This window comes from Thunnus albacares, chromosome 8 (assembly GCF_914725855.1).
Source record: "Thunnus albacares chromosome 8, fThuAlb1.1, whole genome shotgun sequence".
Taxonomy (NCBI): Eukaryota; Metazoa; Chordata; class Actinopteri; order Scombriformes; family Scombridae; genus Thunnus; species Thunnus albacares.
This window is the reverse complement of record NC_058113.1, coordinates 14,708,910-14,725,759: the sequence shown is the minus strand read 5'-3', so window position 1 is coordinate 14,725,759 and position 16,850 is coordinate 14,708,910. Positions and strand designations below refer to the sequence as shown.

The following is a 16,850-nucleotide window of genomic DNA, read 5'->3' as shown; positions in this document are numbered from 1 at the left end:
TTGCACTCAGACACACATGCCGTCTCCCTGTTACACCACTCTGACAGCTAAATGATTCACCAGCTGAGTGCTATCGATTATAATACTGCTCGAACATCAACATAACTTCCAGAAACTATACGTGACGTAAACTTGGATGTTGCAAATCCCTATCAGAAAATGCTCTTGATGTTTCTTTGTCACACACACACACACACACACACACACACACACACACACACACACACACACACACACACACACACACACACACACTCACACTCCTTGGTTATTGCTATACCAGGCTTTCTCTCTCAAGCTTTTCTTAGTTGCCATGGAGACTCTTGACCTTGCTGTACATCTTTCAGTTACTCCTCGTTCTATGCCAAACTATATTTTCTTGCCCAGGAAAGTAAAAACATTTACTGCCTCTCACTTTAAAGCCATCATTACTTTTCCGTCATCTCTGTGCTGCTGCTTTTTCTTCTTTCTTCCTTTGTTTTGCTGCGTCGCCCTCTGAGAGTCTCTCAGTCACGCTGACACACTTTTCTCTGGGATTTATGTCTCTCTTCTCCCACTCTGGAGCAAATCCATAACTGACGCGCTCCGCTGTCATGCTAGTGATGACTATAGCCAGTGTTTATGTTTGTATTGATATCGCTTTCGATGAGGAACTTGGCATGCTGAGTGGCGACGTGAGGGGCATTGTGGGTAATAGATTGTGATAGACTGAAAGGGAAATAGAGAGTTGTAACATCTCTGGCTTCAGCCCAGCTGTGGCTTTTTGGCGTCGGCCTCGTTGATATGCATAGCTTCCTTTAATCACGCAGAATAACTGTTGTGTTCTTTGTGTGTGTTGTGTGTGAGAGAAAGAGTGTGAGAGCGCTTTTACTTCATAAGCGATTGCTTTGTGATATCAAGGAAAGTAGGGCGAGCGGAGGTCAGGATTTTTGAAAATCCCTCTTTGTCTGCATAATGTGACCTGGTCGACTCGGCTGCTTTGTTGAAATAAATTGGCGGGGCTTTGAATAAGGCCACACTGAGTTTGAGTCAATTACATTATCCTAGACAGACATGTACTCGAGGAACCACTACAAACATCTCTTTTCCACAGTGTAGTGGAAAATTAGCTCTTTCCCAACTTGTACAAAGCAGTAAACTCACATGTCTTCCCTTTGTTCCCACCTCCCTCTTCCAGCCTCTCCTGGATGCTCTGGCCGACCTTCCAGAGTGGTACGGGGTCAAAGCCATGCAGGCAAACTGGATCGGAGAATGCAGCGGCTGCTACTTCGATTTCAAACTCAAGGTGAATATCAGCTCCCTTTTGTATTCAATCATAATTCTTTCTTTCGATCTCTCAAGTGTTTCTCTTTTGCTCCCCCACTTCCCAGCCTCCTGTTTTTCATCTCTCTCCCGAGCCCTGATTGCTTGCTTTTACTTTAGATTCTGTGATGCTTCTGTTTATTTATGTATTCCCATTAAAAGTCATGTACCAAAACATGAAAAAATCTTTACTCTCGCTGTTTGTATCCAGCGAATTCATCCCACATCTGCAGGCGCCAATTTACCCAAACAGATGATGTCAGATTAGTTTCTATTGAGTTTTCTAAGAGCCGTGTTTACAGTTCTTCACATGTCCGTCATTTGGAATGGAGCAGTTGCAAAAAGCTCACTTGCGTTCCTTTTATTAAACTTCTCTTCTTGAAACAGAATCAGAAAAATTGTTTGCTGAAGTCGTCCCTTAGATTTAAAGTCATCATGTTTCTTGAGTGAAAGAGGTTTAGAGGATGTGAGAGTGCATCTTTGTTTGTGTCTTGTTCTGTATGTGAAGGGGTTTCTCTGGCAGAATGCGTAATTCAAGTTAAAACCAGGGGTCGTTAAGTTAATTGGATGGAGCCTTGTCTTATATCTTATTATCATAGATTGTTACAGGAACTATTCACTGAATTATCTCTCCAGGGGGCTGAAGCTTGATATTAGCATGTCTTTTACAACATGACATACTCATTACTTCAGAACCCTCCAGGATGAGTGTCATCTATAAATAATTAAAGGATTGAGGCCTTATTATGTATCAAAGAGCTCTGTACACTACATGTTACACGCACATGTCACAGTCCCAAGATGCTGTGTATAGAATACATTTATTGTAAAAGCTATGAAAAAATAATGACAAATTACCCTCACAAAGTAAAAAGTGATCGCTTTACTTGGTTTGACCAACAAAAAAAAGTTTTTATTTATATGCAACAGCAAAAAGAAAGAAGCTCTTTGACATTTTTACTTAATAAATGAACAAAGCTATTAATAAAATATGAAAATGGGACATTCTGTCTACTAAGTAATCTATGAATCGACTGTTTTGGTGCTAAAAAGCTTTAGTCAATATTACAAAATCACAGATGCTTCCGTGTCGCAAAAACGTAATACAATATCTTAACCTGTTTTATAACTAACTTAGTAATGTGTTTAATGTACATGGTAGACATCATATTTTTAAATAAACTAGAGCTGCAACTATTTTGATTATTTGATTATTTTGAGTTGTTTTTAAAGAAAAAATAAATGTGAATATCTTACGGTTTCTTCAACTAATTGATTCATTGAGAAAATAATCCACAGATTAAAAGAAAAGATATTTTAATAATGAAATAAACCATGTTGTACGATAGCTTGAGTTCCTCCTCATTAGCTACAGTGTGGCTGTTTACACACCGATGCTCAGAGGTTCCAACATGCTTTGTCTTTTATCTCCCAGGTGAACGGGGAGGAGACGGGGGAGACTGTGTCGGGCTACTGCTCCTCCCCAGAGGCGGTGTTTGGAGCTGCTTACCTGGCCATCCTGCCTTCCCACAGACTGCTGCATGGTAGCAGCTCAGTGCGCTCTGCCCTGGAGAAAGCATTTCAGCCAGGCAGAGGTGAGCATCTTTCTATACGGACCCCAGCTTTTGTTTTAGGCGTACAGTCCCAACAGCCAACAGTTTGAATAGGAAGGTGTGTCCAAACTTTTTACTGGTACTGTATGTCAAGATGTATGATTACCTGTTTTTGAGGCAGAGAAAGGAAGCTTAAGATGCACATATAAAAGCTGTTTTTATTAGCAACAGCTAATTGATGCTGTCAGAGTTCATCAGACTGCAGCAATCAATACTGAGAAGTGCCTAATTAACAGAGGCAGTGCAGTTGTGTAAAATCAATTCTGATATTCAGACAGAACTAAAGCATCTACAGTATTTCTGCTGCATGTATTCCTGTCACTTTTATGGATGTATGTTTGGGACTGTGTGCAGCTCGTGTAAAATCTTTATTTAACCATAAACTGTCAAGGTATGGTTGTAAGAGCTGTAGCTGTCTTGAGTGTATGGTAATTGGGATTCCCCTGAGGTCGTCTCTGTCTCGGTGGTGAATGATTGTTCATAATGAGCTACCAGGGGAGGCAGCGCCGCCGCTCTCACACCTCCTGCCCTCTGCTCCCCAGACTCCCTGACAGAGGTCACCGCTTACAACCTGTTCACTGGCCATGAGGTTCCTCTGGTTATATCACACAAAGAGGCGTTTGATGACTACCTGGACACTGTGATTGGTAGGTTATCGTTGTCTTTTTATGTGTCTTGGAGCTGATACTGTAGGGGGGATGTATGGACTAATAGAGATGCCTCTTCATGCAGTCAGCTGAGAAGGTGAATCCAGATAAAAAATCATCATTCCTTTTTTGATTTTCCTCTAAATCTATGCCAACAACAAATGAGAACATGTAAAGTAAGTAAAGATGAAACACAATGCCTGTGCCATGCGGTATTGCAGACGCTGTAATGATGTGAAACCACTGAGTGTTTGTCTCACAGTGAGTGGAGGTGGAACCCAGGGGACTGTTAACGATTAGTCACATCACAACATGCCTAACATCACCACAGTCAGGGAGGAATTTTTTTTGCACTCTCGAGAGATTGATTGTATTTCTGTCTTTGTCAGTCTGTTTGTTTTTTCTTCTGTTCTTTCTTCATGCTGCACCTGTGTCTGCCAGGTATCCCAGACTGTAGTGAGGAGGATCTGTCTGTGGCCACAGCTCTGAATTTAAAGTGGACCACAGTTGTTAAAAGCCACGAAGATGGGACACAAACTCTGATCAACTCAGATAAGGTAATGACAACCAAACTATTGATAATATGTTAATAATGTACAAGTCTAGTACCCCTTCCCCCTTTAATATCTATATAAATATATAGTTCTCAGGCATCACCAGAGAGCAGGCTTTTGACTCCATTACCCAGAAGGCCAGAGAGCAGAAGGTTGGCGGCCACCTTACCAGCTCAAAGCTCAGGGATTGGTTGATATCAAGACAGCGGTACTGGGGCACACCCATCCCCGTGGTGCACTGTGGGTCCTGCGGTCCAGTTGCAGTCCCTGAGGAGGAGTTGCCGGTAACGCTGCCAAAGCTGCCGTCTCTCACAGGAAAGGGTGCGTCACCTCTGGAGGCGGCTCACGACTGGGTAAACTGCACATGCCCCAGGTGAGATCACTGAGAGGCATCATTCAAGTTCTTTACTTTTATGTTTTATATAAGTATCACAGTCTAACTCACCTGTGTGAGTCTATTTCATGTTACCAACATATTACATCCTAAAGGAAAACCATGTTCTGGAAATATGCGTGTATAATATCAGTGTTTGTCCACATGATCATTATATAAAAATTCATCATTTGGTTTTTTTAAAATCATTTAATTTAATGGTGCTTTTGTAGCAGCTAGTTCTGACTTTAAACAAGCTCACATTTTCTCTTTTCCATGTACAGTGAGGTTAAAAGTGTAGTAACTTACAGCCAATGTATGTTTTATTCTATAATTACATGACAACAGGCGTCACCTCCTAATATTGAAATGCATGCGGAAATGCACAAATGACGCACATGAAATACATGAAAGAACTACGAAGCTAGCTATGGAGGACGGAAGGACAGAAGGACGGAGCCCCTGAACAATCCTCCCGCTGACATACTTAAAGTCTCTTGAGTCTCGGTCGTACATTTCCTGCCAAAGTGCCATTTGCGAAGACTCAGATTCACGCCACGTCATGCAGATCAGTGTCTCCATTCGGATGTGTGATGATGTAAATGGGATGCAGAAAAAGTGGAGGATGTGTTATTTCTTTTTAGCACAACACAAGGCGATTGGGGAAATGATCCTGTCCATAACAGCGTTTTGCAGAGTGAGAATTGAATTACGTGTTAACTCTTCTCCAGCGTCTCCAGCCTCTCTCCTCTGGACTTCCTGTATTTCCTTGGGAGACCGGCACCGACAAATCGAGCCCCACTGTCAGGGCAGGCTTGAGAGGACTGACAGCTTTACAAGAACACAGAGCACTGAGAGCGAGCCTGTGAATTGTGTGATTAATACTTTTGTTCTGAAGCGGTTATGTAATGAGCGGCATCTGTGACAGGAGCAGCATGAGATGATGATGGCAGTTACATAAGTCAGCTGTGCCTCGAGGGAGACACGCAAATACCGTACATGCACGCACACACATTTACCTTTTGTACACTGGTTTCACACACACATCAGACTGATTGTGAATCATTTCAGTGTTTGATAACGTACAAGAAGGCAGAATGCTGCTCAGCCGCCGTCTCCAGAGTCCCTCGCTGACATGGGAATTCCTCCCTGAATAAGACTAATCACCGTCATGGCACCATGTTGATTAAAACAATGGCCCACTCAGTCGCAGATGGCACAAGTCATCAGATTGTGTTCACTCACTTTCCACAAAGCTACTATAATTCCTCCCATCAGGAGTGATTGATGGCTATAATCGCAAAGACGCCGTTATCTCCTCTCTACCCATCTCCCCTTCGTTGTTAAATGTCTTCGGAAATTTGTTCTCTTCACTCGTCGACCATGTCCAATTAAAGTTTGAGTGGAACACAGAGGAGCAGGGTGATGAGAGATGGGTGGCTGAAATGGAGTTTTATCTGTCCTTGAGGAAGTCATTTCCTGTGCGCTCATCTCGTCTCCGGCCCTCTGCGGCGCTGTAAATTGGCCTGCCAACTGAACCCTGCCTCGGCTTAGCCTGGCCGGGAAGGTGCGCGTGCAAGTGTTTGTTGTTCCGTGAATTCACAGGTAAAGAGAGAGACCGCATAGTTAGCATAGAGCGAACATTCACTCAACACATGGAGGGCTATTTTCCATGGGAAGAGAGCCTTCGTGGAGTGGGCAGCTGTTTGAGAGCCTTTTGGCTTTTTCTGGCTTATCCAACAAACTCACTCACACGCTCACACAGGTTGCTTCAGATTTAGTTACCTAGTTTTGCTGTTGGGCTCCTTTCATGGCTTAGAAAAGGGCCATCTTCAGAGAGAGTACGCCTGTGTGTCATCTAATCTGATCCTTGGTAGTTTGACTGTAGCTCAGTACTGGCTGTCTGGCAAATGACCACAATCTGGCCTCTGATTGGTCACTCCGGTGTTAGAAAGAAGGTTAGAAATCTCACTTGCTCAAGTAGAATTTATGCACTAAATGACTCTCCATTTCTATTTTTGGATTCTTTTGTGATAGAAGGGGCTTCATATGAAATAACACCTGGCTTCCAAATATTAACCTCGCTACACCTTAGCCTTGTTGCTAGGCAACCCTCAGGTCTTACCTCATCATCACATCCATATTATAGACCGGTATGTTAGGTGGTTGTCGGGGTTTGCCTCTCGCTGAGTGTGCTCAAGATTAATATTTTGACTGTGAGATGAATGTCTGTGTGAGTGAAAATGTCAGAGGGGTGGACAGACAGAAAAAGACAGCGAGACATCCCATAAGGTCCAGGAAACGGTACCTGCTCTGTTTCACATCCTCTGTTTATCTTTCTGGGACACTGACTTGAACTCTACTGAGACTCATTATGAAGTAAAAGGCAGACGCTTTCACTGTTCCATTAAGTGCTTTAAATCTAAAGGAAAAACACTTTCCGAAAGCTCTCTTTTGTCTTTGCGGATGTCCTCCCCTCTATTTGTGAAAGTGATGGTGGCAGATTCGCATCACGTACCATGCACTGTTTGGCTTGGATAAAAAGGGGTGCGAGGTGGCATTTCCAACACAAACACATGATCATGTGTTAGTCCTGCCAGTTCGTTCCCTGTTAGCACAGCCTGTTAGTCAGGGCACAGGAACAGCACTCTGGTGCCAGAAAGGCTTCAGCTGTACTTCTCTACAGGGACATGACCTCCACAGCCAGATGGAGCCAGCTTCACAAACACACAAACACACACACACACACACACACACACACACACATTAAATCACATAATGTGCCATTTCTCTAAGCATTCAAACAAGGATCGCTCATTTGTTTGCTTTCTAATTTATCAGCCCAATATTGATTTTTTTTTTGTGCTGCATCTGCCAACCCCCTTTGTCTACCTCTCTTCTGTCAGATGTAAAGGCCCAGCGAGGAGGGAGACGGACACCATGGACACATTTGTGGACTCAGCCTGGTATTACTTTAGATACACAGACCCTCATAACATAGACAGGTATGTCCAGCCTCCTCCTGACAATTCACTTTGCTGTTTCCATCTGTTCTTTTCACACTTTAGCCACCAAATGCAAGCTCTTATTCTTCTTTTCTTTCTCACATTGTGATAGATTTTAGCACAAATCGCACAGATCTTATTTTCACCTCGTTCGTTCGAGTGAAAATGAAAAGAAAAAAGTTGCACAAGTGTTTCAAGCAGTGGGCGGATAAGCACATAGGTCTGTTTTTAGATGTTAAAAAAAAAAACACATCTTTGTTCTGTATACACTCTTGGAAAGTTACACTCAAACACATAATTATGTACAGTCTAAGGCCACCCACTCTCTCCCACTTACCCATTTCAAACATGCATATACCGCCTGTGTACATATCACTCTGCTCTCTTTACACATACACACACACACACACACACACACACTCGCCTAGAAGGTGAATTCGCTGCCAATAGGGATTATGGAGCCATGGCTGTCACCTGCTGGGATGGTGGCGATACCCCGAGCTTAACAAAAGAGATTAATTTCCCAGCGCCCTGACCTAGCTGTAAAGCTGCTTTAAAAGGGAGGGAGGGGAACCGCTCTCCCCATCACTTTTCTTAGCGGGACAGATTATGGCACAACAGAAAAAGCAATTACACTATTTGTGCATTTCAGTTGGCCTGCTGAGCCTTATGTGCACAGGAGGGGGGGAGTGATGAAAATAGGAAAGCAAGAAAATGTTGAAAGTAGCAAATAAGAGATGGAAGGAAATGGAAGTGTGTGTGGTTATGTATTAGAGGAGCCTGGCCAGGTGCCAACAAACAGGCTAAATTATTTTCAGCTGTGTGAGTTCATAACTCCCCTTCCTGGTTCAATATCCCCAGACACCATCAGCCAGAGAGAGAGGGCGAGAGGCAGAGAGGTGTGGAGGAGAGTAATTACTGGTGTGATAGGTGACACACTACAGATAGCAGTCTGCCCTAAAAAGCATCATTAGGTGGAATCCCTGCCTCTGCTGACCAGGATGCCAGTCAAGCTAACCGCATGCACCTAACAGCTCAGTCTCCATTAATCTGTGATATGTTTTTCTCCACAAATAGTTACTTACTAATATGTGAAGCTGAGTGTAGGGGAAGTCTTCAGAGATGAGCTTTTATCACACATTACTGTAGTATGTTTTGAAGGCTGAGAGAGAGAGAGGGAGAGAGAGCGAGAGGGAGAGAGGAGGCTTCAGGATGCTTCTGTTCACTCCATCACTGGTTCCTCGTGTGTCAGATACAGCCTGCCCCCTAGAGGAAGTGTGCGTACACGTCCGACAAATCATGACAACCACTGCCATCTGACATCAAAACATTTTCCAGAATTATATTATGCCATTTTATATGGATAAAAGTCTGCTTTGCTACGCCGATTAACGTCACACTGATTAATCAAAGCTCTTACATTTACTGCTCTAAACGTCTTCTGTCTGTGTTTCCTGGAAAGAAAGAAAAAATTTCCATGTGTTTGATATTAAAAGAAGTAGCAACAGCAGTTTGGAATAAATCAAACATTGAAGAACAAAGAAAAGAGCACTTCCACATAAACTTCAACAATAGAAAAGAAGGGAAAAAAAGATGTCTTGGTACTTGACACAGTGTTTGACGAGCAATTTCTGGGAAGTGCAGTGAAAAAACAATAAGACAGCAGAAATTACATCTTTGCTAAGCATCAAAGAGCTTTAAAAAATCTTATCCGCTGTTACTTTTCAACCCAGCATTGCTCTTGATACCAGCTTTTGAGAGCTTACACTTTAACCTGCTCTTCCTCTCCAGGCCTTTTGAGCGCCACGTAGCGGATCACTGGCTGCCCGTGGACGTGTACATCGGAGGAAAGGAGCACGCTGTCATGCACTTGTACTATGCTCGCTTCCTTTGTCACTTCTGCAAGGACCAGGGTCTCGTGGCACACAGGTATAGTGCTTTACCAGCTCTCTCTGTGCATGCACTTCACAGTTTGTCTATGTACATTAATGAACCCTCTCTCTGTCTCTCAGGGAGCCTTTTCAGAAGCTGCTGGTCCAGGGTCTGATCAAGGGCCAGACTTTCAAACTGGCAGACAGCGGCCAGTACCTAAAGAGACAAGAAATAGACTTCACAGGTACATGCTACCTGAATCTGGAGCGTGTTTGTCAATGTGACACATCTTTAACAGACTGGAGAGGAGAAGGCAGGCATCCCTCCATAAGGCTCTGCCAGATAAGACCGCTCAAACAGGACTCAAAAATCCTGTTTTTCGCTTGTAGTTTGTACTGACATCAGCATAGCCCTCTCTATTTTATGCTCTCTGTTTCTAAGCTTTTCCCAATTGAGTGGCAAGTTAACCCACCACTCCTCAAATCAGAAGGAATCCTTTGGAGAGATGTAAAAGGTCTCTTTCTATTGGCTTCTAACTTGAGGATTTTCGGCTTCTCTCTATTACTTGGTAAAGGATAAACAGGAGATACTCGTGGCTTACGGAAGAGGGGATTCCAATGTTGTAGACTCCCTTTCATGTATTTTCTATGTAGACACAGCAAGGATCCTCTGGTTAGATTCACTTGCGGTGAAGTTAATTGTCAGAATGTGAATAAAAAATAATTTAAAATAGGGTCATACAGGAATTTAATAGCTAAACAAGTGTGATTAAAATTAAGTTTTGAAGTTCTGACCATTAAAAGAAAAGCTTAGGAAGTGGCTGACACTTGGTCGAGCTATCTCTGACCTTTGACTCCTAACCTGCCTCCTCTAGATAAAGAGCCGGTGGCGTTGGGCGGTGGTCGTGTTGAGGTGACATGGGAGAAGATGAGCAAGTCTAAACACAACGGTCTGGACCCTCAAGAGGTGGTGCAGCAGTACGGCGTGGACACAGTTCGCCTCTACACCCTTTACGCCGCGCCGCCTGAACAGGACATCCTCTGGAATGTCAAGAGTGAGCTGAAGTTGTTATTAAGCATTATAGTCATTGTCTATAAGCCACGAATTCCTTAAAGCAATTGATATCAGTTGTTTTTAAATGAGTGAAATCTATTTTTTAAAAGATATCTCTCCTACACTGTGTCAAATGATCCTTTTCCTCTGTGTCTGTGTTTGTTCGCCACCTCAGCCGACGCTCTTCCTGGCGTTCTGCGATGGCAGTCTCGGCTGTGGCAGCTGGTGACCAAGCTGAGAGGGGCTCGACAGCTCGGAGACATCCCCAGCCCCTCCCTGCTGAGGAAGAAAGAGCTGGCAGAGACCAAGAAGATCTGGGAGAACAAGAACTATGCTATTCAAGAGGTAGAAGCTCTGAAGCCTCAGACTGGCTGTAAATGTCTTACAGTGGCGTCATTTAACAGTCCTCACCAGTAGGGGTCAGTAATAGGCTCGTTTTCAAAATCACAGCTTTTCACAGTAGGAAAGTTTTCATCTTCCCTCAAAAAATAGATTCATACTCTTACATCTGCCACCTTTATCTATTTGTGTTTTTTCATACACAGCCTTAAAAATGTATTTTCTTTACTCTTTTTATACGGGAATAGATTGAATTGTTATACGGCATGGTAAGATGTTTTTTCTCAGTTAAAAAACATATATGATAGCATGGTCTGAGGTAATATATCCCTCATTACACAGTCCGGCAGTACATAGTCCAGCCTTTCCATCGAATACCGAACATCCATCGTAACCTGAAACCGCTAGAGTAAAAAGTATAAGAAGGAGGGGATGGAAATTGATTTTAAATCCACTCAGTTTCCTTTCACACTTTATAAATAGCCTCCTTTCGCTGCCAGGTTTGATTCTCTCTCTCCACCCCTCAGGGCCGGGTGCTTTTAAAGGACCCCAGGCTGTTTGCCCTAAGCTCCCAAAGCCGAGGCCGTCCTTTGATCTGTCCCTCAGAAAAGCCTCAGTTATCGACCTCCTCCTCCCTAAGGCCCTTCCCAAAAGGATTGTTCTTCCCAGATGGCTGAAGCACGGGAATGTTGACATGCAGAGCGCTGTGTGCCTTCAGCTGGTGCACATGGTGATAACGGGGAGGAGGATGTCACTGAGGCAAATATTCCATGACTGGGTCGATTAAGTAAAGGAAGCAGAGGATGTAAATGAACTAAAACAAAATGTAACATAACAGACTGTCACACGCTGCTTTTTATTCTTTTGTCTGTGACAGATCACATCTCACTTCACAGAGGACTTCCTTTTCAATGCAGCCATTTCTCGGTTGATGGGTCTCACCAACACACTGAGTGTGAGTGTCCACTGTGGTATCTAGAAAAAAAAAAAACACATCCCCTTTACCTTTAATTACTCAATAACTCAATGAATATCCCATTTTGCCACTGTGTGTGTGTGTGTATGTGTGTGTATGTGTGTGTGTGTGTGTGTGTGTGTGTTCAGAGCGCAACAGTCAGGGTGGTGCAGCACAGTGTGGAGTTTGAGGAAGCTCTTGCTACGGTGGTTATGATGACGGCACCCATGGCCCCTCACCTGGCCTCTGAACTTTGGGCAGGTTGGTGCAAATTATTCTCAAATAATAAATGATGCATTCAAAGAGAGATTGTACACACACGCAGGAGGAAAAGTTCACAGTTTGGTTGTCATGGGAGAAACCTGGAGATGTCCAGTTGTCCATTGTTGATTTAATTAATGTAGTTTTGTGAATATCAATCGAATTCCCTCAAATTTTAGACTGACGCAGTGAAAGAAATATGTGATTTTTGTGGTAAAATTGGGTTATTTCCAATATCTGTAAGAGGAAGTATTCTCAGATGAAGGTAATGTTGACACTGCTCCTTATCTAATATGAGTGAACGCCCAACAGTGACGTAATTAACAGTCATTAAGTAAATAAGTGAAAGGTGACATTGAGACTTTTTTTCATTTTCTACATTATAGTTGTACAGTTTACTGGAAATACATTTGGTGCCCTTCAAACAGAACTGAAAGCAGTGCTGTGAGCTCTTGGCCGACTGTAGAAAACAGATAATAGAAAGGAAGATGTAGCGTCATATTTTTGTGCCTCATGTTGACGCTTGCCCTTGCGTTAGCCTCGAGGACATCCCCTCATTGTCGATGACACACGTACACAAGCTGAGAAAAGAGAGGCTCCGGAAAAACTTAAACTCCAGCTGATAGCAACGGTCAGGGAGCCTGACAGACGATGGCTACTAAGAAGAGATGTATGTGTTTTTAAAAAGTAGCAGTGTGCATTTAGTTTGTGCTCACATATTTACTCATATATTTAAAAAAAAAACATTTTATAAACAGGACATACAAGCAAAGGACATGTGATCTCTGCCACACTCAGTCACGTGGCTCTTTTCACTCTCACTCGTTGTTTGTGATTTACACACACAGTGCAGGATAGAGGAAGTTCACATCCTTCCCTTGTGCTTCCAGTGGGATGTATATACATGCTGGTTTAACTGAGAGTCAGGACAAGGGGGTGGTGGGCTAGCTAGGTTGTTGTTTGACCCTTATTCAAGATTTTTTTTCCTCAATAAAAAGGAAAAACAAATCAACAGAGATGTTTCTCTGGCTTGCTGAATTTGAGATGATTTTTTGAGTATTGAGTGAGTGTGTGCCAGCAGGTATTGTCATGTTATTCGTTTCCTCTTGGGTCTGTCCCAGGTCTTTGCCAGGTGAAAAATCCCCTCAGCTCCCTGCTCCAGCAAGGAGGAGACGTCCTGCAACAGCCCTGGCCGACTGTGGACCCTGAGTACATGGAGGCCCCCGAATTTGTGGAACTTTCTGTGCTGGTAGGATCACACAGTGATGCACTGATGCCAGCACACACCGTCTTCTGTCTTATTTACACACTGATCCTTGTTGACTTTATTATAAGAAAGCTTTTCAGCCAGACAAGATGAACAAAAACAAAAACTAGCTAGCTAAAAGCAAAACCTTTCTCCTTAATTGTCTTATTTTTTAGTTTTGAAGGTGAAACTCAGTTTTGCTCGTTTTGTTCACATAACTTTATTAATAGGCACATGCACACACATTTACTCTTGCATCCACCAGCATTTTCACTCAAACTCTCCGCTCTTAAACCCAAAGTCTTAGTCCATGATTACATTCATAGTCTGTAATTTTCAAGAGAGCCTATGATTAGCCGGTGTGTGTGTGTGTATGTCTGCACGTGTATGTGTGTGTGTGTTTATGCGTCTGCATGTCAAGTGGTGCGCTTTAAGCTAAACAGACAAGTGGGTCAATAATTAAAAGCCAGGAACATGTTATTCCTGACTCACTGTTACTCTCTCACTCTTAGTTCTTGTGCCTTTTTTTTCTGCCCATGACTCAATCACATAAATAGTGAAAGCCCTCGGTTTGGCGTTGTATGTCATCATCAGGAATGAGAGAGTGTGTGTGTGTGTGTGTGTGTGTGTGTGTGTGTGTGTGTGCTTTCAAAGGCATATAGACAATCAGAGAGAATATCCAGCTGTGATGGGACAGTTCAGAAAATGAACATGGATCAACTGCAGGCATCACACATGCAAACACCGGCACATGAAAGTAAACAAATACACTCATGAACACACACATGCAGTACACACACACACACACACACACACACACACACACACACACACGTGTCAGCCTTCACAGTGCCTTGAACATTGGCTCAGTTAATAGATTAAAGCTGAAACTGTTTTAATCTGACTTTATTTTATCTCTAGCGGGTTGTATCCCCTGAGAGAACCCTCTAATCCCCTTACACACACACACACACACACACACACACACACACAAAATGTGTTATAAGGGCACAGTCAGCTGACTAACAGCACCTGTCTTTCACTGTTTGGGTTTTGCTTTTGTAATCTGATGGAGACAAGGAAGACAAGACAGAAATTACAGAAACCAAGAGTGTGTGTGTGTGTGTGTGTGTGTGTGTGTGTGTGTGTGTGTGTGTGTGTGTGTGTGTGTGTGTGTGTGTGTGTGTGTGTGTGTTTCGACAACTCTTTTCCTACTTGTATTTGCTGTCTGTGAGTCAAAATAATAATCCTTTACGCATTTTCATTTCTGCATTCTTGTTTACTTCTTGTTCACCTCTCATGCACAAAAGTAATTCATCCTGATATGCTGCCTCTCCCCTAACACACGCACACACACACACACACACACTAACACACACATTCATATATTTGAGCTACAGTGCCCGCTGATGATGATGTTGGTTTTACTTCAGACTAGAGTACTCTGTTGTGGGCTTCCTCAGCCCTGTGGAGGCAACCTCATTCCCTCTATCCTCTAATCATATACTTGGGTTTGTCCCAGAAGGGAAGCCACAGCTGAGTGGCCTCAGACACTGACACACACACACACACACACACACACACATATGCACACACACATAGGCACACATGCATGCATGCACACAGCATTAATTTTCAACCACTTCCAAAGACATGAGCACACACAGGAACTCTAGATGTTCACATTCAGCGTGCGCACACATACACTTGCATCTAAACATACAAGGCTGAGTGTTCTTCCCATACCTACCACTAACTATGTGTTTTAAGGGTTCACTGTATGTGGAATGAGAGGTGGAGTCTGTTATTTTGGGATTGTTATTCAGAAGAAAGAGTTGAGGCACAGCTTGACGAGTGAGAGCTTTAGTCAGAGATGAAGACTAGTTGAAAGTAGAATATTTCTTTTACTTCTCCCATCTATTCATCTCTTCACCCTCAGATAAACAACAAGGCCTGCGGGACCGTAACGGTGCCTCTGCAGGTGTCCAAAGATACGGATCGGGTGCAGAAGCTGGTGCTGGAGAGCGAGCTCGGACAGAAGATTCTGGGCGAGCGCAGCATCAAGAGAGCCATCCTCTCTCCCAGGACTGCCCTCATCAATTTTCTTGTTCATGAGTGATGTTCAGCTTCTGTAACTGTGACTCAGCAAGAAGACACAGACAGAAGAGGTGGACTTTTTTTTATGTCATAAATGAAGACAAACAGAAAGTCGGCGCATAAAAGCTGTCCTAAATAATGTAAATATGTCTAAAGACATTTTATTTAAATTATCCTGTTTTTTTTAATAAAAGACTCAATGAGCAGTGGGTTTCTCTTTGTCTTATTCAGTCTCTTTAAAAATTGCCACATGTCTCTTTCCAAATTTAGTCAAACTCTCTTGACAATCAAACATGAACCCAATCACCACTTTAGATTCCAGCCGTCGCTCAGATTCCCCGTCTCTCTCGTAACACCACTTTCAGCATCTCACCCAGGACATCAAATTCTCACCTCTCCCGTCTGCCCTACGCCTGTCTGCAATCATGATCCTCCCTTATCAGTGTTTGTTTTTACCCCTGCCTGCCACTTTTAGCCGCAGAGCTCTTCTGAACACCATACATGGGCCGCTGATTGGCTTCTGGACTTGCCACTGAGCTCTCTGAACCCCGTCGCCATCAGAAGTCACACAAGAGCCTAGTGTGGTCGGGGATTTTTGATCTTATCCATTGCTGCACTGCCTCACCACTAACAGTGCATATTCATCAGCTCGGTTTCCTCTGTGTCAATGCTCTTTTTAACATTTGGCCAACATGACTCAGCCATTAGCACTGTCGTGGCAGAGCACACACACTCACGCCAGCGGCACTGAAATGTATCCATGTGTACACCCACTGGCCTATCTTTAAAGGCTGGGTGAGTAAGCAGTTATTTGATATGTACAAACACTTGTCTTTCACAGCTTTCCCATGTCTCCTGTTAATCAAAGATTTTTGCTAGCTGTGTAAGTAAAGTCTCATGTGTTATGTGGTCTGGTATCATATGAATGAACAAGAAGGAATCTCATTGATGCACATTAGTCAGACTTGCAAGGTCAGCTTCTGTATGAGGAAGCTTTTTATTTTCATAGCATAAGATGGTCCGCTTGTGACTGATGAAATCATGCTGTATCCCTTCATGCAAGTAAAAGAAGGTTTGAGTTTTATTAAAAAATGTGCAGACATGAGGACAAACAGAACATTCCTCACTGATCCCCTTAACCTTTTCTCTTTTTTCCATATTTCTACATTCTATCTCTGACCATCAGGTGACAGGAAAAGGCTAACAAGAGAGACAGAATAACAGGAAGAGAAACCAGGAATAAGAGGAGGGGAGCAAAGGGCCAACGCTGTTGTGTCAGACTCTGAATTTAATCTTAACTAGATGCTGTCACAGCACAAAATGGAATGGGTGAGAGTACTATACAAAGATACAGAAGCTTTTTATCTGTCAACTCATCTTTTTTTTCACAATCTCAGACTGGCTGTATGAAAGAAGTATTAGATTCATGGGAGGTGACTGTTAACCCCTATTTTCTTCTTTTCATATCTTTTCTGTTGTTCGTTTCACACCCTCTTCACTTTCCTTGATAGTAACACGAGCTGATAAACAGGT

General features: G+C 43.1%; 1 protein-coding gene across 2 annotated transcripts in view; it reads left to right on the top strand.

Annotated features, from left to right (window-relative positions):
- The window catches only part of lars2 (leucyl-tRNA synthetase 2, mitochondrial), a 30,932-nt gene extending 15,409 nt beyond the window's left edge, over window positions 1-15,523 (top strand). For both annotated transcript variants that reach the window (XM_044359808.1, XM_044359809.1), the window contains 14 exons: window positions 1,178-1,285; window positions 2,738-2,897; window positions 3,458-3,562; window positions 4,004-4,119; window positions 4,206-4,489; window positions 7,396-7,494; window positions 9,286-9,423; window positions 9,507-9,610; window positions 10,241-10,420; window positions 10,595-10,764; window positions 11,636-11,713; window positions 11,863-11,974; window positions 13,096-13,223; window positions 15,160-15,523. In XM_044359808.1, coding sequence (XP_044215743.1) covers window positions 1,178-1,285; window positions 2,738-2,897; window positions 3,458-3,562; window positions 4,004-4,119; window positions 4,206-4,489; window positions 7,396-7,494; window positions 9,286-9,423; window positions 9,507-9,610; window positions 10,241-10,420; window positions 10,595-10,764; window positions 11,636-11,713; window positions 11,863-11,974; window positions 13,096-13,223; window positions 15,160-15,339 — 1,962 coding nt within the window. In that variant the 3' untranslated portion in view covers window positions 15,340-15,523. The remainder of the gene's footprint in view (window positions 1-1,177; window positions 1,286-2,737; window positions 2,898-3,457; window positions 3,563-4,003; window positions 4,120-4,205; window positions 4,490-7,395; window positions 7,495-9,285; window positions 9,424-9,506; window positions 9,611-10,240; window positions 10,421-10,594; window positions 10,765-11,635; window positions 11,714-11,862; window positions 11,975-13,095; window positions 13,224-15,159) is intronic.
- Window positions 15,524-16,850: the final 1,327 nt, after the last annotated feature.